Genomic DNA, 24,904 nt, shown 5'->3' with positions numbered 1-24,904 from the left:
TGCCTAGCAGCCACGTATTTTTGGAGGCGTTTGTTTCAGCTCTTGAAAAAACAACAAAAACCTGATTTGCAAAGGCAAGGAAGGACAGCCAGTACCTTGTCACATTTCTGTCTTTGAAAACCCCACCTTAGTTCCTGCAACACCACACAAAGGTGGTTTTCACTAGGAGGACCCACACCAGCTCCCTCCTGCTCCCACAACACTGCCCAGCCTCTGCAAGGCTTTGTGAAAGCAGTGCTAAATATAGTCCCTTTAAGGGAAGACTTGTAAATCAGTATAAAACATAATCCGCTTTGCAGATCCTCTCCAGGGCATATGAAACAATCACTGTTTGCCCACAGAGGCTGTTGCAGACTGGTTAATTGAAGAACTCCTAAACCTTCCCAAAATCTCCAGATTTAACTCCCAGGGCAATGTGAAGACCCCAAAGCTGAGAGGCTTTGATCACAGTGACCCTCTGGAACAGCAGCTCCTGGTGTTCATGCAGGGAGGCACCTTCCTCCCATGCCAGGTTTGCCTTTTATTTGTATTTTTCCCAGTGTAACAACTGACACATCCTACAGAAATCCATGGAAAACTGACACAAGGATCTCCCCAAGTCACTGCCTGGGCTTTAGAAAGGTAAAAAACCCAAACAAAACCCACAGGGTGCCAGAGCACTGAGGAAAGAAGTAAAGACACTACTGTTCAATGACACCCTCTTTATTCAAAAATAGATATCTATGAGACATTTCAGAATATACTGCTGTCAAATGGCAGCCTATATGTCTAAATTAATTCCTAAGTCAATTAATATACAGATTTAAGCTTTTGTTAAAAAAGACACACTGTGGGTAAATCTGTTTAACCTTCAGAAAATGTCACCCAGTTCACCAGATGCCCTTTGCCCAAAAAGTAAAACAAATAAAATTAAAAACTACAAGACTTCATTTAAATTAAGCAAAATAAAACACACGCATATATTCAGAAAAAAAAATCAAAATATTTCAATTAAAAAATAAAAAAACCAGACAGACAACTCTCTCACAGATCTGCCCAAAACACAAACGTGAGATGCCAACACATTTGTCTACATCAGTTTTTGACAGTTTTTGTCCTATAATGGATACACATTCAATCACTGCTCAAAATAACTTGGTTTAACAGCCTCGGGGTAACTCTGTGAGCTGAATCAGGATGGAAAAGTCTTTTGGTTTGGGTTCTTGAAGTTTGGTGTTGGGTTTTTTTTGTTTGTTTTTCATTTTTGGCAAAAGCAGAGAGAATGTACAGTGTTTAATCTAAAGTATGGACCATAAAAGGCTGCACAGTCAAAGTGACTCAGGGAACACAGAGTTCTGCCACTGGAAAAATTCCTGTAAACTATAGAGAAAAAAACATCTGTAGGCTGGGCAGTGAGGGTGCAAGGAGCATTAAAAAAGGACAAAAGGAAGTGTCAGTAGGAAAAGGACGTGAGCTTCTGAACAACTGAATGATCAAAAGATGCTGTGGTGGTGTTTGCTGTAACTGAATGCTGACCGGGTACTGAACAGCCTGAAAAATAAATTAATGCGGAGCAGAACGAGCTTTGCATTTCTGCATTTTCTTCTCCTGGCTTTGACACCAGCTCAAAACCACAGGGAGGCACAGAGAGAGCATCTCAGCTCATTTCATCCTCTGTCTTACAAAACCTGTGTTACCAGATCAAGTGCCTCCAGAAACAGAACCTGTTTTATAGTGAGAGGTGTTAAATTTAAGCAGAATTATATCCAGATTGGAATGGTTCAGTGATCAGAGTCCAGCTTGTCACACCTAACACACAAACTGAAATGTAACTACACCCCTGGCAGCTAAAACACTAGCCAGCAACATAATGGAATTAAGAGTTGTTTAAATTTACCTTTTTTGTTTTTTACACTTTTCCTGATTATAAAATCAACTCACAATCTGTGACACAAAATTAGGTACATCCTTCTAATATCTACATGCACGGACAGGGTACATGTGCATACAGGATATATGCATATATTTGGGTCTATTTTCTATATAAATAAATATTTATACCACATTTAACATCTGTGCATCAGACAACTTCACTAAAGCTATGTAGAGAGTTTCTATCATTGGATTTTCAATGTAACCATCCTGAGAGCAGACCTAACAGCGCCTGTCACAGGGACACCAGCAGCTGCCACACACCATTCCAGCCTCTCAGGTCATTAAATCAAAGCTTCCATTACCATCTGATTTCATATAATGAAGAGGAAAAATGTGGTATAAATCTAAGGTAGCTAGAACAAAATTTACTTCCACTCCCACTTAGGTAACATCCAGTTCTGCTTTGCTCAGCACAGTGTAACTTATGAGTCTACCTCTAATTTCACAAAGAAAAGCTGCTTATTTTTATTGCCTGTGACTTCAATTTACATCCATGCCAAATGGGAACTACCTTCACATCAGGCCACAGCATTATGAGGAACTGCAGGTTTAGGAACAAATCTTTCCCTGTACCATTGCTGAGCAGATGCTTCCCCTGACGTGGCACAGGACTGGCATGCACACACATCCCTTTGAAGCCCATAAGCCATTCCTTTGCTCCCAGAGAAGGGGCTCAGAAACCCAACTAAAACAGATGAGACTTATTCAGAAATAATACAATATTTGTACAGAGGGAAGATGCAGCATAGTCAACCTTCCTCTGGAAGCTTCCCAGGTATGTGTGTACACGATTCATGATCTTTGTGGGGGTAACAAGTGCTAAGGGTAAACAGCAACTAAAGAGTACAGGAAAAGATGAGAGAAGTTTGCCTAAACAGACCACCCCCACTCCCTTTAGAGCTCACAAAACTCACTCCTCTTCCTCCTCTCACGTGAGCCAGTGCACACAGAGAGGGTGAGTATGAGCAGCCAAGAGGTTCAAAGCAGGGTCTGCAAGTTCCTTCCTACTGCAGATCTTGGAAGACTGGACTTTCAGCCAACACCAGTCTTCTTACTTCTGCTGGTAATCATGAAAACTGGGGCACATGGTTTGTTCTAGTCTGTTGAAAACAGGTCCCCAGCAGATGGCAGAGGTGCCAGACCTCCTGTGACATTGGGCAGCAGTGACAGGTCTGGAAGGCTCTGGATGTGAGATTTCAGCTCCTTGCGCACTTGGGTTACCCGAGCAAGCTTCTGTTTATATTCCTGAGGGAAAGAGACAAGAGAACAAAGATTAAGCACAGGTTAATTAACAGTACTGTTAGTTAAGCCAGGAGTCTCTTCCAGGTGAGGACTCACAGAAGACGGCCAGGCCCTGGTGCTCTGAGCCACTGCTGGCGTGACTGCAGACCCTGCCATCTGCCCCAAATTCACAGCCTGCCCACAGGCTCTGGAATCCCTAAACTAATAACCCTGCCCTGCCTTACTAATTTTACATGTAAAATATCCCCAAACCAGCACACACTAGGGCCTGATGGAGCATTTGAGAGAAGTGTCAGTGCAGAGTTGCTTTATCCTTGTGCTCTTCCCCAAATACTGACTCCCAGCTGCTGCCAGAATGTTCCCAACACCCCTCCACTGCCAGAAGCCACAGGCTGAGGCACACCACAGGTATTACTATGCTGCCAAAATGCTCATTGCTTTCAAACGTGATCAATTTTCAACACTTAATTAATCAAATTTCCCCCTTTCAAGCTATTAAATCAAACCCAAGTTTTGGTTGTCAAACAGAGCCTCCTTTATGAGCTCACACTACAACCCTGGCATGGCAGGGACACCATGGAAACACGTGCAGGACCACGGAAGGTAAACCAGGGAAAGGCATATCCACACCAGATACAGACATTAATATCTTCAGGATTTTATTACAGAGGGAAAAAAGAGCAAGCTAAAAATCTCTGAAGAGGAAACTTGCAACTGGTTTTTCCACAAATGAGGTCTGGATTGAGTAGTAAAAGTGCAGTAAGGAATCCCTATCCATGTGCAGAAATTCCCCCAGGTCTCAGAGACACCAGTGACTTGTGTTCCTAATGAGAAGAGAGAGGAGTTTGGACCCTGAAAATGGAAGAAACAAAGAACTGGACCTTGGTCAGTTCTGTTGAGAGGCCACTTAGGAGCAGCCCAGCACACATCCAAATTATTCAATACAGAAGATTTTAATTAAAGAGTGTTTATGCAATATTCAAGGTTTTGTGATTCTACACATTCATGTACCAGTCAGAGAAGACAGCAATTGAAGGAATAAAACTCCAGTAGCACATAATTTTTTTTTGAATGTGCCAGTCTTTACTCAACTACATGTGGCCTACTTTTCATGACACCTCCAGAATGCAGGAAACAATGAGCTTAAGAAAAAAAAAATACACAGAACAGACTGCCACACAGCCAGCTAGAATATCAATTTACTTTTCATTTCTTAATTACTTGGCAAAGAGAACAGAAGTTTATATCTCTGAAGATCAAATGAAACTAGGCACATGTTTAATCAAAACATCTTTCTGAAGAGTTTACAACTTTAATCCAGACTTTCTAACCTTCTCAGTGATGGAAATTCTCTTCACCTTCTCCAAACATCAAAGCACAGCAGTTCCTGTGGGGTTACAAGCAAGGAGTTTACACTCTCTGTGTTTCATTATTTTGAATTAGAACAGTGAGAGCAGCCGTCAATCGCAACAACTCCCGATACCCCTGCAATGGCTGTGTAAATTCATCCCATAAATTTCCTGCCAGCACCAAGCAGGAATGTCTTTTAACAGCCTATTTCAAACTTAAATCCTTTATGAGGCTCAGCAAGTTAATATAACCAAACACTTTTGTTAACATATACAGGATATGCAGTGAAATAATCAAGTCCAAACAAAGCCCTCCCAGCTCCATGAACTGCAGGGTGCTGTTCTCATGCCTAGAGAACAGTAACAGAAAAAAACACCTCAAGGTGCACACATTAATTCTGTGAGGATTTGTCTTGTTTTAATGAAAGACAGAGATTCAGGACCAAAAAAAAAAATGTACCCACAGCCCTAATCACACTCTTTTGGGAATTTTTAAAGAGAGAAACAAGTAGAGAAACTCATGAGATGAAGTCAGAGAACAAAAACAAACCCCCCAGATTCCTTGGCATTAACAGAGAGCAGCAGCAGATAAAGAGGGATGCCATGGAGGCACAGCATTCCAACACTTGGGATTCTTCTCCAAAAGAATGTGGGAGCCAACCCTGGGGATAGGGAGAGTGTGCCCAGAGTGCTCAGTACCCGGCTGGCACACCCCCAGTGCTGGAGATGGAGACAGCAGCACACCAGCTCCTGCACACACAGCAGAGACTGCAGGAACATCTACTGAGCTCCAAATGCTGGCAAAGAGAAGGTGGAAGAGGCTGGACTTGGACATCCACAGAAGACCATCTTAAAAATATTTTAAAACCTGTAATTCACACCATTGTCAGGGAATGATGGTTATCAAGCCAGGAAAGAATGAGCAGCACTTCCTCCTCAAGAATGCCAAACTGTCAAGAGTGAGTATCAGCAGGTGTTTCCTTCTTCTGTAATAATTCCCACTAAAGACAGGAACAAAAAAAAAAAAAAGGGCAAGGCATCTGGCAAGTCCTCCAGGTCTGATAAATGGGCACTGAAGATGAAAAGAAGTTGCAAATTCCAGGCATAAGCCAAGAAAATACCTCAAATATGGCTTGAATTGCCAAGATCCACACAAAACAATTATGGGTTCATGGATCCAATTATAGATCCACGAAAAACAATTATGTAAAACCAGGTACAACCTCCACAGAAAGACTAATGTCCTGCCATTTTCAGGGTAAAACTGACCAGGATTCATCACTTCTCATGGACAGTCAGGACTGGAATGTGATGGTTTTTGAGCTGAAGATGATTTGCATGACCATTAGAGTTACATTAGATGCAAATAACATTTCTCTCCCAAGAGAGCTACTTAGGGGAGGGAGAATCTTGCCAATGCCTTCCTTGCCTGACAGCCCAGTTCTCATAAAACACACCAGCAAATTAAGAACCACCAAGATGTGTCCAAACCACACTGCTGCTGGCAAACACACAGACTTAGGAGCAATTCTTCTGTATATTAACAGCACCAACCTGCTTCCAAATTCACAGTTAATAGCTTCAAATGTTTAGGAAAATATTGCTCATAGCATGTCCTTATTTTCAGGGATACTCTACATTGAGGGCTACATGGAACACTGAGTTATCAGAAACACCCTCTCAACTTGGAGAGAGACTTTTGTATGCACACGATGACAAAAAATAAACATCAAGTCACCTTGAGAACCATATTCCTTTCAATTCTAAGTAATTCCACCTTACTAATAAGTAAATGCAAGCATTACCTTGTCAACACCAAAGGCCTAAATCCTACCTGCTAAAAACCAAACTGAAAAAATAAGACAGAAAAAATTCTCACAAGGAAGAGGCAGCAACAGCCCCCAAACCAAAACTGGCTCAGAAAAACATCAATAAATTCAGGAATGGAAACTAAGGGAGTAATCCAGAAACCAAGATTTCCTAGAATAGATGAATACTTACTGGACAGATTGGATACACATCACAGAGCATGGTAGGAAACTGTCTGCTCTATGTTTAACCCTCTCCACCCCTCTGGGCCTGAGATGCTGTGCTGATTCCTGGCAGAGCTGTCAAGGAGAGACTATGAGCCAGAGCTGAGACAGGGAATGCTGGCTGCTCCCCTCAAGAATACACAGCAGCAGAGACACCAAACCCCCTTCCAGCTTGAGGGCTTTGCTTTTTCCACAAGTTCTGGCCATATTCTGCAACACAAGACTCTGGAAGCAGGTTTTATGGGCAACCATGTTTTTCATGTAGCCCATGACATGCCTGGAAACTGCACCTTGCACATTTTTCCACAAGGTCCTTCCATTCCATGAAACTGAGCAACACAAAGTCCAGTTAAAAAGCTGCTGCTTTCCGAGTCCTTTGTTTGTACTCTGTGTCGAGCTGATTGTCTCACTGCTCAGTAGGCTTATATTAAGATTAATAGTATTTGGATGCTATTTGCTTTTTTTAGACAAAATAATGAGACCTCTGCTGTAAGCAGGAGTTTCAGGACGATAGAGGAAAAAACTGGCTCTGTGCCACACGGATGCTTTTGCTAATCAACATTTCCTTTCAGTGCATGGCGTTCTACATCCTCAGTGGCCAAGAGAATTAGATACTCAGTCCTTGAAACAAATGCAAAATCAGAATAAGCCACTGCTGAATGAAGCTGACACAGTGTTTCATTCCAAAGCAGCCATGCTTGAACATTATAGAACTGTCTGTAATCAACATGACAGGAAATTCATCCTGAGCACTGCTGCGTGGCCTGGTTCACCTTGTCACGTTCCACAGCAGAGATTTCAGCTTATTTTGGCTCAGAGTGTGTACTGGACACGTCCTCTCCTGCGCAGGGTCGAGCAGGAACATGCTGTAAGTCATCACAGCAATTGCATCTGCTGAAAAAACATCTATCTAAGCATTAATGAGAATTTGGAAAGTGAACAGGAAGAGCAGCCGGTCAGGCGCAGTTTTGATATGATGCAGCTTGAGCCAGCTGTAGGAAAGCAGAAGACCACAAGCCCGGGGAAAAATGCATCAGAGGCTCAGAAGGAATTTGGAGAGTATGTAGTGAAGTGAGAGGTCTGACAGCCATGTGATTATATGTAAAGCTCTCTTTAAAACCATTAAATATACCACAGTACTGCAGCAGGCTGATTAGGTATTTCTCACCTTCTGCTCCTTGCCACTTAACCTATGCAAAGTACTTTTAAAACATAGTCACCAGAAAAAGAACAGAAAGGAAAACTTCAGCCATTCCAAAGCTCATCGCATCAGAACCCTCCTCAAAAGCAAAGTGAAACCAAATGCCAGGGTGAAACCAGGTTTCCTCATTCTGCAGAAGCACTAAACCAGCAGTTTTTATCTGAAAGATGCAGTTCAGGAATCAGAGCTTGAATGATGTATTTCCTTACAGAGTCTTCAGTTCATTTCCAACCTTAAATTTGTTCAGTCTTGCTCTTTTAAATTTGACAAGGCTTCTTTCTTCTGTGGCATCATTCATCACACTTCAGCAGAGATGGTGTTTCTGCTCCTGGCAGAATTACGTGCTCTCAAACCAGAACTCATTTCCTTGCTCTCCTCTTTGTTTAGGACAACAGAAGAAGCAGCAGTAGAGGAGCAGCATTTCTCCAGCTGCTGGGAATGCCTCAACCTCTGCAATGTTCAAAAGCTCTCAGAAAAAGCCCAGCCTGCTGCCGCTGTATGATGGACACAAATCATCATTTCATTTGCCAAATACCCTTCCAGAAATAAACATTGATGGGGGTACATTTGCTGTACGCCATAAAAATCAACATTGAGGGCACAAGCCAACAGCTACATTCACCTCTCCAAGCACCTTAATGCTTTTGTAGCTAAGCAAGAGAGTGGTCAACACTCATTCACTTCTGTTAAAGGCATAAAAACATTGTATGTTAATATTGTATTATTTTTATTATATGTAATACTTTTATTGTTTAGTATTATTCTATTTGCAGCACTACTGTAATTATAAATATCTACAAGCACTGACAAAATGAGGGAACTGTATCTTTCCATTGTGCAAAGAAACACAGCTGTTGCCTCGAGCCATACACGGCCCAAGAAACCCACACTGCCTGCAGCTGTCAGCTCACATCCCTACAGAGCAGCCTGTGCTCTTGCCCCACACCCAGAGGCACCCGTGGCTCACTGCTGGCAGGACTGCTGCACAGTCCAGCATCTCTTGCCCCATTAGTCACCAGTTTGGTCCCACAGACCCAGGTTTGGCACTGTCTGGGTGCTCCAAGCTCAGGATCTCCCTGCCAGGGTGGCAGAGCTGACCCCATTCTACTGCTGATTCCCACAGCCACTCCTGCTACTTCACGCATGTCAAATACTGACAATTTTGTTTCCTGGCAGAAGCCCTAAAATTGAATCTCCTATTTCACTGTCTAAACCACTGAAATGAATACACCACAGAACCCAAGAATTCCTGTCTGAGGGAAGCAGCAGCCACAAAGCCGTGCCAACAGTGACACACTACAGAGACCCAGGCAGTGGAAGCAGCACAGCAATAAATTGCCTATTAACCCACTGAACTAAATTGTATTTCAAGAAAATGTGTAGTCCTGGGCAGTCCAGAAAACCTCAAGTGAGAATGCACTTCATCCCTCAGAGATACATTATCAAAGAGGGTTTGCAAATTTGTGTGGGCACGGCATTAACACCTTATTAAAGGTGCCTTGAAGCCATGAATATTAAAACTCACAAACATCTAAAAACCCCTAGAGCTCTCAGCAGGACTCTAAGTGACAATTTTTCAGCTGCAGCCAAGAATCAGAATATTTCCCCTAAACTGGATCTTAAATACAGTATGTTCTTTAGATTTATAGCTGCAGACATGTAAGCACACACTCATTTGAGTACATACACTGCTCCTCATGCCACCTTTCACCAACACAGATACAGAAGGTATGTGGAAGAATTGCCCTCACTGACTGCACATCAAACCAAAAATTCTGACTGCACAATCTTCTATTTTTTCTGCCTCTTCTCTCCATCAGATCAAAAAAACCCTTCCTCCACTCACTCTATGTTTCCTACTGACAGTAGTTATTTCAGGTTCCCAAGAAGCTTCTACACAATTTGCCATTTCCTTGCACTTTTCCTTGGCTCTTCCAGTCTCATCTGTTTATCTGACTTCACTTTACAGCTGCTGGATACACCGATATGGGATGTTCTCCCCACTACATTTCCATTTTACACAAACTAATTCCCTGGATTTTTTTCTCCTTGCTTGTCATGCATTCCAAAAGAGTGCTCTGACTTCAAAAGACAATTCTCCTTGAAGCTCTGCAGGCTCAGGTGCTCGAGGACAAAAAACCACCCCAGCTGATTGTGCTCAGTAATTGTAATGGTGCAGCAATGACCAAAAATAACACAAATCAGGAAACTTCCATTGGAAGTTCAATACTACTGTGAGATACAAGGACACATCTCATTCTTATAGAAACAACAGCTCCTGCTTCTAGGCCTGTCTGAAAGTGGATTTTATTTCCTGTCATCTGTTATTGTGAATGTCCAGGCCCCCTCTGATCTATCCCTGGCACAGAAGATCAAACTGCAGCTGCAGTATCGAGCCCACAATTGCTGAGCAAGATGAAGCAGCATTTTAAAAGAAATTCAGTGTTCAGCTGTTGAATGACAGTATCCCCCACACCTTTCAGGAAGTTAACATGAGGAATACTTACCTTTGAAGATATATGCCTTGTTATAGGCTCTTTAGTATCAGTTTGGGGCCAGCTGATTTTAGTGACAGAATTAAAGAAAATCAACCTTCTTAAGTGCTCTTAGACTACAGTCAAAACACCACAATACCACTCCCAGGATAAAGGAATCCTAATTATTACACTTTGATTTTTTTCTATTGCTACCCTAAAACCAGAGTTTGTCCATATGTTATGCTCTTCAGGCACTGTTGCAGCTTTCTCCCTTCAAATCACCAGTGCTGCTTTGCCCCTCACTTTCAATCCTTACTCATGCCAGCTGTGTCCATGCTGATGTGCAATTCCTTTCCAAAGCCTCGGCACGTTCCTCAGCAGTGTCCCTCAGTTAAACAGCCTTACTGCAAGTGATGACAAGAGCTGTGTCACAGGGGTTTGACATGCAGAGTATTCTGAGTATTAGCCCACAAGACACAAATATATTGAGTTTCTGTATGTTTTGACAATTTGCTGTTTCATGAGGGACAGCATTAACAGGATTAGTAAACAACTGCAGCTCTTTAGACCATAAAAGCTGCTTTTCAAAAATCCACAGATTAGCTACTTTCATTGCTATCAAAGTGAGACTTTGCGAGTAAATAAAATTAAAAAACATCCAGAGTAATTTCCAAATTAGCTATTTCCATCTCTTAAAATACAACCCTGACTTATTTCTGTCAGAAGCCCCTCTACCCAACCAGTAGCCTTGGCAAGATGAGGATGGTGAAGTAAACAATCCATCTTCCATCCAAGCACACCCTCTCATCTAAGTCAGGAAACTTAGAAGAAACTTCCTCAGCTCAAGAGGAAAAACTTAAAAGTACCAAAGATTCTGGAAAAGATACCTCCAGAGAGCAAAGCCTACAATGAGCAGATTTGTAAAATTAGATTGTTTTAAGTTATTTTCTCATTTCAGACCTTGCCTGAATAAATGTTTTGGTTTTTTAATACATTTTTAATTGTTCCAAGTTTCAGATCCTTCTAGTAAAATGCTTATTAGCACTACAAAGAAAAATACAGGCTTATCAATACCGTGAGAACATCAAAGACTCAAATATAACTGATAAGCAGATCTGGCCTGCCTTATCTGTAACCAGCATCTTCCACTGTTTATTAACCCTCTACAAGGGCAGAACAATGGAACGCTGTAATCAGGCAACATCCCTCACTGAGGTTTGAGAGCTGACACGAATATCAATCGTGCCTCCTGTTCACTGCTGGAGTGAGATTTCCTGCAACTCTGTTTAGACTGCTACAGCACTGAGGCCCTCCTGTCTGGCAAAATGACAAAGATGCCAACCTAAACAGATTCTTAATAAGATCCTAATATATTTAAATAGGATCATTCTTTATTTTCTAATGTAGTGAAGAACTGCATTTACACCTAATAGTGTGCAAGCAGCCTGTCCCATTGCCATCAGCAAGATTACAATCATTAACAAAGCAACTCAACCAGCAAAACACTTAATTTTCAGGGTTACATTTCTGCCTCTGCCAGAGTTACAATTTTCAAGTAACATTCTTTAGCAAAAGGATATTTTCCAAACAAAAAACCTCCATGATTGTCAGAACATTTCAGCTAATGTATTAGAAATTTTAATTTCATGTTGTCATTTTGGATTTCTCAGTTTCAAAGTCTCAAACTGACTCAAAATTTTTCATTGTTCTGAGCCTTTTAAAATATTACTGTGCAGCATTCTGCTACCTATTTACTGCAAACAGCACTATGCCTATCATTTATGAACTTTTTTTTTCATACACATAGGTATCCTTTAAGCAAGAAAAAAACTCAAAACCTGACCCAAGACTTCCACAGAAAAATCAGTTGCGAAACAACATTTGGTTTCATGGCATCATCTGTATCCACGTCTAAAAGTGTTTTTTCTGACTCAGTCATAAGGCTGATGCTATGCTTGAAGAAATTCAGTCACAAGGCATTGAGAAACTCCAATATAAACATAAGCAAAGAAAACACTCAAAATGAATTTTATCTGGGAACAATGTTGCCGAGCTGTCAGAGGAGGAGGAGGTTTGCCATGAGAGTAAACAGAGACTGCAATTGCTGCAGCTCAGTCTCCTTCCAGGAGATTTTGTCCTCCACATCCCCTCCCATCCCACCCTGCAGCAGCTGCTCATCACCAGCACGGTGGTGCAGAGAAGCCCTTAATGTGCCGCCAAGGGGCAGTTTAGCAGATGGCAGAGTGACACACAACCACAGCCATTAATTAAACTCCTCGCCAGTCCCACAACTTGCTGCTGAAAGAAGTTCCATGGAGAAGGCACATTTGGGATAAACAGTTGTAAACAGCTGGCTGCACAGCCTGAGCAGGGGGGCTCAGCTCAGCCCCAGGCTGTTTTAGGGTCCTGCCCTGCCTGTTCAAAGGAGCTGTTCAGGAAACACAAGTCTTGGTCTTTCACTACCAGCCCCATTTATGCTGCACCACAGCAGCTGTGGGTAAGTGGCTGTTAAAGGATGCAGAGCAGAAGATCTGGCTTAAACTGCTTCCCCTAAACAAGTAGGGGCTTGGGAAGCAGATGAAGGACACCTAGCTATCAGGAAAATAACAAAAAGCCCAAGCAATATAAAAAACCTCAGGTAATTATGGCAAAGGGAGGTTAATTCCTTGATAAACGTTAAATTTTTGAAATTTTGTCATAAAAAAAAGGTATGTGTCAGGCAAGTCTATTTTTCTTAAAGAAGTATAGAACTCTGGGCTTTCCAGTTGCATTGAAACATCTAGACTGAACATCAGGACAAATTTGCACTCTGCAGATATGACACCACTTTCTTACCCATTTTACTCCAAGTGTAAAGACAACTAGAACCTAGATAACCTAGAACCAAAAGTAAAGGTAGGACCGGGAATCATCTCCCTCGGGAGAAACCCATAGATTAGGAGTCCAGGGCGAGCGTTTGGTGAGCCAATTGTTCTGCCAGCCCCAGAAACAGGCACTCACCTCCAGCTTCTTCTCCTTCTCCGTGAGCACATCCTTCTGGTTCTGGGTGTACTCGATGAGCATCCGTGCCAGCTGGCGCCGGTCCTCCAGCTCGGCCGCCAGCCGCCCGTTGTACTCGGCCAGCAGCAGGCACGCCTCGTCCACCGTCTTCGACAGCCGCTCCGCAGCCTCTTTGTCTGCGTGCAAAAGCGTTGGGTGATTTAGAGGACAAAGTTTAAAACTTCCAATTGTTGACAGAAGGGCTGCGATTCATGAGCCACAGGCACAATAACATCTTGTTCGTAAATATACTTCTGGCTTGACAGGAAAATAAGGGCTGTTATCACAGGGGTAACAGGAAATAGGACATACACCCTTTGTGGGCTGTATTTTAGACAGTGACATAACTGACTGCATTTAATCCTTGCAGAGATGTCAGTGAAAGCAGGGAGATAAATCTATGAATGGTAAGCCTCTACGAACAGGTTAAAATGTTAGAAGTACCTTCAGGTAAACAAATCAGGTGGTTTCTACATTTAAACACAGTGTGCACTTGTTAATTCCTCTTATATAGGAGCAACTTCAAATGTATTGACACAAATCTAAGAATTGCACTCAGTCCAGTTGAACACTGTAAGAATATATCATGAACGGCCAAATAAGTGATAATTAATAATGAATTCTAAATTAAAACTACCTCCAGGAACAAGAGTCAAATCAGTTCAACCTCTAAATGCTTCCATTAAAATTACTTTTCAAATGCAATTGCAGAAGTTAATTTAAACAAAGACTGACAGATTAACGGGGGTAGCAATTTGCCTTTTCCATAGCAATCAAGGAGTATGTGTGTACTCAGCAGTCTGGTAGAACTTGAAAATATATCAATCAAGGACTATGTGTGTGCTCAGTGCACTCTGATAAAACTTCAAGATATCTTAACAGCTGAGGTGTTTAAGAGCAAACACATCCACTCGAGAACTCTGGCTCGATTTCCTTTATATTCTTGCAAAATGCTGATGATGCTCCCAAAGTACAAAAGCCTCAGTCCTATCCAAAAAAAGGAAGTAGCTACGTAAGTTTAATCTTCAGTGTTAGTCACAGGATTGCTATCTGTTAATTACCCCAGAACTACAAAGCAAGGACACAAAAGCAGCAATTCACTCCACCATACATTGTGATTATTAAAAAAAAAAAACACCACACTTTGATTTCTAAGTCATTCTTTGCACCCATGTTCATTCATCTTCCAGTCTCATACCTGTAATTTTCTCCAGTAATGAAACATCTTGAACTTCCTGAGGCAGAGAAGCAATTTTTTGCCGCACTGTTGCATCTCCTGATGCTGCATTTTCCAGGTCTTGTAGGGCTTTGATCAAATCCTCGGTCTACAAGTGAGCCAACAGTAAAACCAGGTAACCTTAACCACATCCACTTCCCAGGGATGTGGTCACTGCAGAGGAGCTCACCCACCTCTGAAAGGCACCATTTGGGGAATATTTTCTTCAAGTAACTTTTAAACCTAACACAAGGAGTATTCATTGAGTTTACACTATCCCAGTGTTTAGCTCCTCCTGCATAATTACAGCAGGGCCATCCTTTTCAAGGCTCTGCACTGGAAAACTTCTCAGTTCAATTAAGAAAAGTGATCATTTAAGACATAGCTGAGAAGGACATGACCACACCAGTCTGAGAGAACCACCAGCGCTGTGTGCTGCCTCATGCTGGGACTGAATCTTCCACCCAAGCATCCCTGACAGTCTCTCTGCCTCCCTGGAGTGTACAGGCACCTTTTTGTTCTGTTCTAAAGCTGCATTCTGACAGAGCAAAACCACACAACACCAAATTTCTGTCAGCCCAAACAAAACTATACTAAACTTCCATCATGAGAAGGTTTAGAATTCTGTAACTTGCTACTGACTATAAATTCCAATGATGACAAAAGCTCCTGCCATAAATCAAACTTTGTAATCTCCTGATTTTGCAATGCCATGGCTGTCCTCACCCAGCTCCCTGCAAGCACACAGCTTTCTGCAACTCAGCTGGGCTCCTTGGTGTGCCCTCAGCTCATCTCTCAGTTGGCTTTAAATCTCTGCTTTTCCTGCACTGAGGAAAGACGTGTCAGTTTGAATTAATTCACTCAAAATGCATCCAAACTTTAAAAGGACATGGATGAGGAGAGCTCTAGGAGGACCATGCCTAACATGTTCTTTTTCCTCCTTGCTCAAAAAAATTTAAACAGAGAAACTCCCTGAACAGGAAGAACAAAGTGTTGCTTTTTTGTTTTAAAAATTCTGTAATAGGGGAGGTTTTTGAAACAGAATACTATAAACACAAGCACTGATTTTAAAACTACGTTCAATAGTTTGAAAGGTAATGAAAACACTAACAAATTTTAAATAAACATTTTCTAAATCTGAAAAACAAAGAGGTCCATTACCTAATATTTACTACTTCCTTGCAAAGTGCAAATGATTTCCAACAGTGACAATGTTTATAATCAAGAGAAACCATAAACTGCAAGGCATCTGGAGGTAAAAACAACAACAAAATTTTCACTTATTTCCTTGACAACTGTTATTTATTTTTATTTTTCAATGTTTACAGTTTACCAGATGGATGGTGTAATTTTTTATCCCCTCCAAATAGGCTCTGGGTTAACATATGTTCATTCTGTAGCCTGAAATGGCCGCAATGATTTTCGATTTCATTCCAAATATTTCCACACCAGTAACATGGAGCCTTTAAAGTCTTCAGTGCTGGTTTTCCTACCAGCTCCATACAAATATAACAAATGTTATGCTGTAAAATAACTTACAGAAAGGTATGGCCTACGAAAGAAAAATGTGTATTAACTGCTCACAGCTTTAGGTTTTAGAGGCTACACATTGATTTTAAGAAGAATTAAAAATATGGCCTGCTCTTCCAGCAGTCCTTTGAGATTCTTTCCTGGCAGCACTACTCAGACCTTGGGTTAGACTACCTGGAATTGCTCAGAAGTGACACACTATTGCAGTAGGAAAAAGCAATCTGTTGCATTTTGTGCGGACTTCTCAACCCCAAACTGCATCTCACCACTAAATCCATTTCACTTGTTGTCAGCTCCACCTTGTGGCTGTGACACAGGGGAGGTGGCCCTATGGCTTCCAGAGCTCCTCCCAGCCTCAACCCATTCCACATACCAGCAGCGGCCCAGCACTGGGGTCTTGGGGTGAGTAGCTCCCAGGGTAATCATCATCTTCCTCCTCTTGTATTTGCTGGAAAGTTCGCTTTAAAGATTTCTTCTCCTCTGCAACTGAAGACACAGAAACAACTCATTTGGATGCCAGATCTGCCCACCTTAACTATCTGTACTTCAAAGAATTACACCAGATGGATGCTCTGATGATTAAGCCCTCTAGGGGATGACCACAGCTGGACTTTAATGTTGGAATCATATTCCAAACACTCAAATGCAAAACAGTAATAAAAGATTGATTTCTTCCTCCCATGTATCTCTGTGCATGGCAGCCTGAGGATACATGAGCTGTGTGCACTTCACATGTGTTTGTGCCTCCCACAATGAAAGTAGGAAAGACAAATAAATGTGCTATTTGTCAATAAATTACAGACTTCAATCCTTTAATGCTCTGGCTAACACTGAGTGTACAGGTGAGGATTTCTACCAGTAGAAATGAAGCACTGATGTAAAGGCACACAAGGACAGAAGAATTTCAAGTTATCTTTCTGCATTAATTATATGCTCCCTGTGGTCCCACAATCAACACAGTAATTGCTGGTTATTCAACCTTCCACTCTTTCATCAAAATAAGGGCTTCAGGACAGTTCTGTGAAACTACAACTCCAAGATGTGACAGCAGCAACACCAATGGGCAAAGCACGAACTGATCTCCAAGCAGGTAACCAGCAACACTTCAAAAACAGGGATGTCATAAAGCAAGACAGCATTAGTTAAATGAACCTCAGCATGGCAAACATTAGCTTGAAAGGGAAGAGACAGTTTATTTAAATGAGTCAGAAGTCATAATGAAACCTTTGATCCAGCCACAGAACCTTCAAAAGAAGGTAGATAATTTTTCAGACTTGCCATCAAAGATAATAAGATACAGGGTAATTTGTAAGAAATCTTTGGACAGTCTTAAGAACATTTATTCAATGGAATCCAGTCTTGCCTAGATAATCTGTATATACTTTGATTCACAGGAAAAACCAAGACCACTCAATTTAAAACAAAACCAGACTGCCCCACTCTAATGGGGAACCAAACAGAAAGGTCTGTCCTTAAATGCAGAGTTTTGCCTGCCTTGTCAGGTGGGACATATGAAAAAACTTCATTCTCATGGAGAGAAATCAGAGGAGCTGTTACATCCTGCTCATTGGGGAAAGAGCTGAACAACCTTCCCAAGGCAGACAGAAACACATCTGTCAGAGGACAGACTCACTCAGTGGAAGGCAAAGCAGCACACAAAAGTTACCCTAAACCAAAGGAAGTGTTAATGTTTGCTAGAACAAAGCTACCTAGGCTAGAAAAAGGACAGCGAATTATTGCATGTATCCAACTGATGTATGAGTGCTTGACAATCTGACAAGCCAGTGATGCACCAGATCAACAAGGAAAACAGCTGCTGCCCACTGAGGTCTGTGAGAAACACGAGTTAGGTTGAACAGGAGATGAGCAGATGAGAAAGTGGGCAAAGACAGCATTTAAAATTACCCAGCCCAACACAAGAGGTCATCAGCATTTATCACTTGTATGTACTTATCATAAAATAATTAACCAACAGAGGATAAACATGAGCCAACAACAGAAGAATGCATGACCATGTGATCACACAAGTGAAATTAAATTGAGAGCTGGGATTCAAATTGCTGAAGAGTTATTCCTGCTGTGTTGCCAACTGGTCTACCACAAGACACAGCATTACACTTGCTCACCACTCTGACAAAGAGGATTCAGAATTCATTGAATATTCCATCTGAACAAGGCCACGTGAGTCTGACTGGAAGCACTCTGAAATCGGTGATGCTGAGCACCTGCAAACCTAAGCAAAAGTCACTGGAGAATTCTAGAAACTCTATCTCAATTTCATCAAAACAGAAAAAAACCCCTTGGCTTATATGCAAACCCAAGAGCATATGGAGCAAAAGGATCCCTGAAAGAGAACAGAAGCACAGCACAGATACACCCTGCCTGAGTAACTTACAAAATCTGCCAGCCAGGAGTAATTTAACCATCACAGTCTACACTAGCAGAAAAGCATGTCAAATCCAGCCAGAGAAGGGGAAAACAAGCACTCAGAACATCCAGAACTGATCAGAATGTAATACATACCCAAAACAATCAAGATATCCTTGTAGAATACAGACAGCTTCTTCCATGAAAATCAAGAGCCCACCTTGACGTGGGCATAAAGAAGCCAGAGAAACTCCAATGAAGTCAGCTCTGTGTCCAGGTGCTTTCATTTCAGCTACCTTCAGAAACCTCCCTGCCTGCTCTCCTCCCTGTTCTTCTCCATATTTTAATACAAGTCTGACTCTCTGTGCCAGAATTTGCAACATAAACACAATGAAAGCAGTTGGGGAGCATCTCAGTTCTGTGTTAAGAGTGACACACTCCTACATCACAGCACATTCAAGGACCTTCTTCAACTGCTTGTTACAAAGACAACAAAAAGAAAACACATCAGCTATATCGGTTGTATTGCCTGAAGGGTTTCACATCAAACCTTTAAGACCTACTTTTTCCAATCTTTGAGAGAGATTGTGGGGGGGTTCTCTTCCCTATTGCTTGTGAAAAGAAACATTCTAATAAAAATGAGATTAATGAGAAAGCAAATGCAAGCTTAATGAATACATTTAGAGATAAAACAATGTATCAATATTCAAAAGCTCATTTCCATGCATATGCATATCTCCTTAAGGAACCCAAAAGACTAAAATCTGGTAGTCAGCTGTACCACTGAGCAGTCAAACCAGGGAATACAGTGCTTAGAAAGGGCTGGTTGTCTTACCCCTCTGTGTCTCTGAAGGGAAATCAGCTCTGCTCTACAGGAGCTCAGCATGTGCAGACAACTGAATGGCTGTGCACTACCCAAGGCCTTGCTGCTCACAAAACAAGAAACAAACTGTAGCACTGAAACACTGACTGATGAGCATTAAAGGTGTATTTCCTCACTGATACAGGACTCCATTGCACTTCAGCAAGTCACACAACTCTACATGGTGCTCTCAAGACAAACAGTCATCCTTCTCAGAGAGAAGGACCCATCAGTCCAGGAATTTAAGACACTGCAGTATGAAAAATAACAGAGAACTACCTTGCACTGACCTGTTGCCATACCTCAGGCTGAAGAAAAGAATAGTTGCTATCACAGCACCAGGTGTTATCAACAGCACCAGGTGCCCTTAAGGAGCTCCAACATTTTAACAGCACAGCTTGCACCAATCTACAGACACTAACATTGCCTATTTCTCAGCTGTGTCTACCTTGGGAGTCCACAAACCCAGCAAGCCCAGAATGGCTTTGGAGGAGCATTGGACTATAGTTTTCCACATTTACAACAATTGATCTATCTGTAAACCAGGACACCTTAATCTCCATCTTGCTTATGTTCACCTGTTTGAAAATGGAATACAGTAACCACAAAAAAGCCTTCTGCAACTCACCAGAAACTCAAACACTAATTTATGTCAGAAATCCATAAAGCCCCCAGGTGAAACTAGCTCTTACCATCAAGAAGGTAATTTGCACACATGCCAGTCAAAGCAAGGAGAAAAACCCACAGGATAACTCTGTTGAATCTTTCAAATTTCTTTTTGACCATGAATTGACAAGGCAGTAACATTCACACTCATGCAAAGGCCTGAACCTTCCTTCAAATAAAAGATACTACATTAATATCTCTAATTACCCAGGCATAAACTAAGTTTCTTGCCAAGTGAAGCTGTGCACACAGCAGCTCTTCCAGGGTTTGTATTCTTCCACTCTGCTTCCCACGGACAAAGATCTGTTACTCTTAGGAAGTTTAATTTTGTACAAGTGTTTTCAAGTTGAGAAGACAACAGTAGCAGAAGTGGTTGATACCATCAGCCAAAGGGAAAGGACGCTGAGGGACAGCTGGTTGCCAAATGACCAGGAAATAACACAAGGTATCAATAATCAATGCCTTCAGATTCAAAGTTAAACACTTGTGAAACACCTACCCAGGTACACTAAATTAAAGTTTTAAATTCTCAGTTAATCAGGTCAGGGTTATAGGGAGTGTAAATTCTGGCCTTTGATAACACACAGGTGCCTCATTCACTGCACCCAGACAAGAGGAACCCCAACATGAGCCAGTTCATGCAGAGACTGTTCACCTTCACCCCCGAGAGCACAGACTCCCTCTGTCTCCACAGAGATGGGATAACCCCTTTGGTCAGAGCAGTTGGCTCACAACATTTGGGGAAAAAAACTGCAAAAGTCTTCTTCCAAAGGGTATACCTCAATCAGAGGCAGGTGGAAGGGCATTGGTGTGAGCTGCTAAAGCATCCATCCAGCAGTTCTGCCCAAAGCACTGTGTGAAAAAGCTCAAAGCTATAGCCAGAGATGTCTTCACACACAGATCTTATTCATGCTCATATCTCCATATTGATGCTACATTAAATACTGACTCAATCAGACCTTGTTTTCACCACCTAAGAAGGGCATAAGAGTCTCTTACTAATGACCAACCAACTCTCTCATATCATCAGAACTCTGCGGGCAATAGAAAAAATATGACCAGAGCAGCAATGTCATTCCAGCTCATGTGAAGACACGGACACTTCACAGAATCACAGAATGGCTTAACAGAAGGGACCTTAAAGGGCACCTCATTCCAACTCTCCTGCCATGGGCAGGAACACTTGCCACAGGACCAGCTTGCTCAGGGCCCAATCCAACCTGGACTTGAACACTTCCAGGAATGGAGCATCCACTTCCTTCAGCTGTAAGGTGGACAAATATTCCTTTAACCAGAACACTCTTGATTTTTAATGACCCTCACCTTCCATAGTTGAGGCATACCACTGCTCTCCCCTTTCCATTAGAGCACTACCAGTGAAACACCTCCAAGTGCTACAGAAGAGGCAAGATCTGCCAAAGCAGTGAATCAAAGCACAGTAAACACAAGCTTATGCTCAGTTTCTCACAGGTCTCATGCAGTAATAAGATTATACCTGTGATGTTCTAATGATATTAAATTATGCAAAGTTAGCGTTTTCTCCAAATGACATCAGCTGGTGTAAGAAAATAAGAGACCAGACAAGCTCCTAGGGCATATATTCCAGACTTCAGTTATTCAAAACTCCTTGCTGCATCATAATAAAATACACTAACTATGGAAAACAAAACAATTAATATGAGAATAAAAGCACTAACAGTATTGAATAAGACACTCTAATAACCCAGCTGAGCAGTCTCAGAGATGCAGAATGGGACACTTGATTTGAGGTGGACACAACAGTTCCCTGCATGACTGACTTGCTTTCACCCCAAAAGGCAGCCCTGGAGCACTGTATCTGCACAAGAAGCACCAGACATCACACCCAGTTAAGCTCACTGCCAGCCCCAAGACAGCACACCTGCAAACCAGAACTGAGGGTTTAATAAAATCACACTTCTTAACTCAGTCCTGAAGAATCTCCACAACCAGCTCTGGCAATAACTCAACTCCTCACAGTAATTCCAGTGAAATAGGCACCAATTTAAAACCAAACCACACCTGACAAGCAATATGCGTTTACCTTTTGTTTGAGGGCTGTTGGAGTCTTCCATAGACAGTTTGAGCTGCTGGATGAACTCGCTGCCATACACACTCCTCTCCTGCCAGATGTTCAGCAATCTTTCCAAGGGCTTCTTGCAGCCCTCGTCTGCTTCTCTGTTCAAAGATTGGGAAATGATTACACTTCAGCTGATCAACACTCCTTATGTTTTCAGAGAGCATCTTCCAAACTGGCAGCTGCACCCATTGCAATATGTGAACATTTGGAGAGAATCTTGCTCATGTTGTCTGAGACAAACTGTGCAAAACACACTTGGGTCAATTTTCCCCTTTATTTGACCTAAAGATGGCCTAGAAGTCTCCCACCTCAAAGTAGGGGCAGAAAAGTTGTGAAAGAAGAAACTTGCTATCATTCAGAATTTGCAATAAGAGTTTATAAAAAACCCCGAAGCTGACAAGTTTACAACTCTGAGTATTAACTTTAAACAGCTGTTTCAGCCAATAACATCCCAATTAAAAGCAGGTTGATTGGATCATTAGGCACTTAAATGCACTCAGCATGCTCTGACAGTCAGACAGCCCTCCAAAACAGACAATACCCAGAGCATTAATGTTGTTTAGCTGAGGTAACAGGACTTAAGCCATTTAGACACAACCTTAACTAAACAACAGTGCATTTTTGGTAAGGTGGTGCCTGCATGACTTCTTCCCTTTTAACTACAAAATTCTTCCTTCCTCCAGCAAGGCTATTACTGATCAGGTAACACACAAAGAAACTGCTCAAACCAGAAGGCTGGTGAGAACCCAGTGACCCAAAACATCAGCTCTTTTAAAGTCTTTTGACAATGGGGCAGAGCCATTCATTATGTGGCTTTAATAAACACACCCAACTGCTCAATTCCACTGCTCATAAACAGATCTGGCAGATCTTTAGGTAACAATTGAAATAAAGTCCATAGGAACTTCACAAACATGTAAAGCTGTGAAGGACTGGTTCACACACAAAGTTAGTCACTTACACTAAACAGTTCTCAACCACAAAGTCAGGATCCAATCTCTACTATAGAGAGGGTACAAGCACGCCCCAGACTTAAAAAACCAACAAAATCCAAATGAATTAAGCTTTGCATAACAAGAATGCAAATCCCTAGAGAGGAAAGGTGAAGAAATACAGCAACATACCTGGCAACGTGAGAAAATGCATCCACCAGAACAGATTCAAATTCTCTGGTAAATTCAGGGCCTTTCCTCTTACTGTTCTGGATGACATCGTTTGCTAAATATAGGAAAGTAAGTTTCCTACTTGATTTTGCTGAGAAAGGGAAAAGAAAAAACAAAAGGAGAGTTTGTATTTATTTCTCATTTCTTTCACCTGGAATCATTAACAGGGCTTTCAAAGTTGTTTAAAGCTTTGCAGTCTAAAACCAAAGTCCAAAACATTTCTATTTTACCAAAGGAAACCAGGGGCTTTCAAGTCAAGTAGTTCTCAATGTCCTCACTTCTGATCTTTTCTAATTAATTCATAAAACAAGCAAGAGTTAAATGCTTTTTGTGCACAGTGACACCTCGACTCTGAAAATCCAATAAATTTTAAAGACAATTTTAAAAAGCTGTTCTAACCCATCAGCAAATTAATAAACCAATTAGTTTATTTTTTGTTAATTAACTTCCTGCAAGAGGAAACTATTGTGGAGACTCAAAAATTTTCCAAACAATGCTCCTAACATCAAATTTCTTCAATATACCTTAAATTTTCCTATTTTGACACCACCAGTTTCTGTATCAATATGGCCAGAATTAGTGAGTTTCACTGTTCCCCCAACAAAAACACCACACAGAAGGCAGAAAATAAAGGCGCTCATTTTCACAACAGGGCAAAGGCAGATCTTCCCAAAACTCATGAATAAACTACAAACGGCAAAAAGCAGCAATCACATAGCCCAGCTGCCCCAAGGGGCTTACAGCGCTGGTGCCCGCAGGGGAATGGTGACACTGGCTGCACCTAGGGACAAGGCATCCACACTGAATCCCAGAACGGTCTGGGCTGGAAGGGACTTTAAAGATCACCTCCTTCCTACCCCCCATCACCGGCAGTCTCCCTTGACTTCAGGATGAAGCCATCTGGGAAATTACCTTTTCTTAATCTGCAAGGAAAACACGCACAAAATGTTTCTGGCTGATAGCGTCAAAGAGTTTTATAGACTTCTACAACTACTTTTTCTTTGCTTATCTCCTTTCACTAATTCTATAACGGGCGAGCTGTATGAATCCAAACCCAACATTTAAAAACGGAGCCAAACCACTTCCAAGTTTGCCTGAGCACAGTCAGGGGAACGTAATTCGTACATCTCTTGTTTTACACCCGCCCAGAGCTGAACATCCCCTTCCTCTCAACCCACGCTTGGCTGTGCCTCCGTCCTCTGCCTTCCGCAAGCCGCCGCCGGTATCACCGGAATACTCCTCTCACACGTGGTGTTCCCCCCAAAGTTTAGTAAACAACAACACAGCAGCTAAACAGCGCCCAGGCTCCCACGATCTCCCGGGACACCAACTTCTCCCGGGGCCGGCCCGCGGAGCTCCGAGAGGAAGAACCGGCCGCGCTCACGGGCAGCTCCGCGGGCCGGCCCCGGTACCTCGGGATAGGGGCTGCCAGAGCGGCCCCCGCCGGACAAACCCCCCGCGCACCTTTGCGGAGCTCCCGGTGCCACACGGCGACGATGGGCCCCGCGTGCTTGCGGTGGTGGATGAGCCACAGCGAGAGCGTCTGCACGCTCTGCTGGGAGTTGCTTAGCTCCGACAGCTTCTTCTCCAGCGCCGACTCCGAGAAGGAGGACATGGGGCCGGGGCTGCTCCGCCCGCGGGGGGGGCGCGGCGCGGCCTCACCGACAACAACCCGCCGGGGCCGCCGCCACAAGATGGCCGCCCGCGCCCTGACCCCGCCGCGGGGCGAGGGGCGGCATCGTACGGA

General features: G+C 42.5%; 1 protein-coding gene across 2 annotated transcripts; it reads right to left on the bottom strand.

Annotated features, from left to right (window-relative positions):
- Positions 1–686: 686 nt before the first annotated feature.
- On the bottom strand, positions 687–24,892 carry RPRD1B (regulation of nuclear pre-mRNA domain containing 1B). 2 transcript variants are annotated; one of them, XM_059862812.1, is made up of 8 exons: positions 24,622–24,892; positions 23,119–23,248; positions 21,959–22,092; positions 16,375–16,487; positions 14,454–14,580; positions 13,217–13,392; positions 4,488–4,543; positions 3,021–3,159 (listed from the first exon to the last, which is right to left on the bottom strand). In XM_059862812.1, exons 1-7 carry the CDS (start codon positions 24,770–24,772, stop codon positions 4,511–4,513), a joined length of 864 nt encoding a protein of 287 aa, XP_059718795.1. In that variant the 5' UTR covers positions 24,773–24,892; the 3' UTR covers positions 3,021–3,159; positions 4,488–4,510. The 2 variants fall into 2 exon arrangements, with proteins under 2 accessions (XP_059718794.1, XP_059718795.1); XM_059862811.1 differs by lacking the exon at positions 4,488–4,543 and having other exon boundaries at positions 687–3,159; positions 24,622–24,890.
- Positions 24,893–24,904: the final 12 nt, after the last annotated feature.

Source organism: Haemorhous mexicanus, chromosome 18 (genome assembly GCF_027477595.1).
Source record: "Haemorhous mexicanus isolate bHaeMex1 chromosome 18, bHaeMex1.pri, whole genome shotgun sequence".
In the NCBI taxonomy this organism is placed as follows: domain Eukaryota; kingdom Metazoa; phylum Chordata; class Aves; order Passeriformes; family Fringillidae; genus Haemorhous; species Haemorhous mexicanus.
Note: the sequence above shows the minus strand (reverse complement) of the source record. Positions and strands in the feature narration are given on the sequence as shown.

Coding starts and splice junctions, on each gene's coding strand:
- RPRD1B (XM_059862811.1), bottom strand. CDS start 24,772: ATGTCCTCCTTCTCGGAGTCGGCGCTGGAGAAGAAGCTGTCGGAGCTA. Junction 23,249..24,621: donor GCACCGGGAGCTCCGCAAAG/GTGCGCGGGGGG, acceptor TCCCTTTCTCAG/CAAAATCAAGTAGGAAACTT. Junction 14,581..16,374: donor CCAGTGCTGGGCCGCTGCTG/GTATGTGGAATG, acceptor GCTCACTTGTAG/ACCGAGGATTTGATCAAAGC.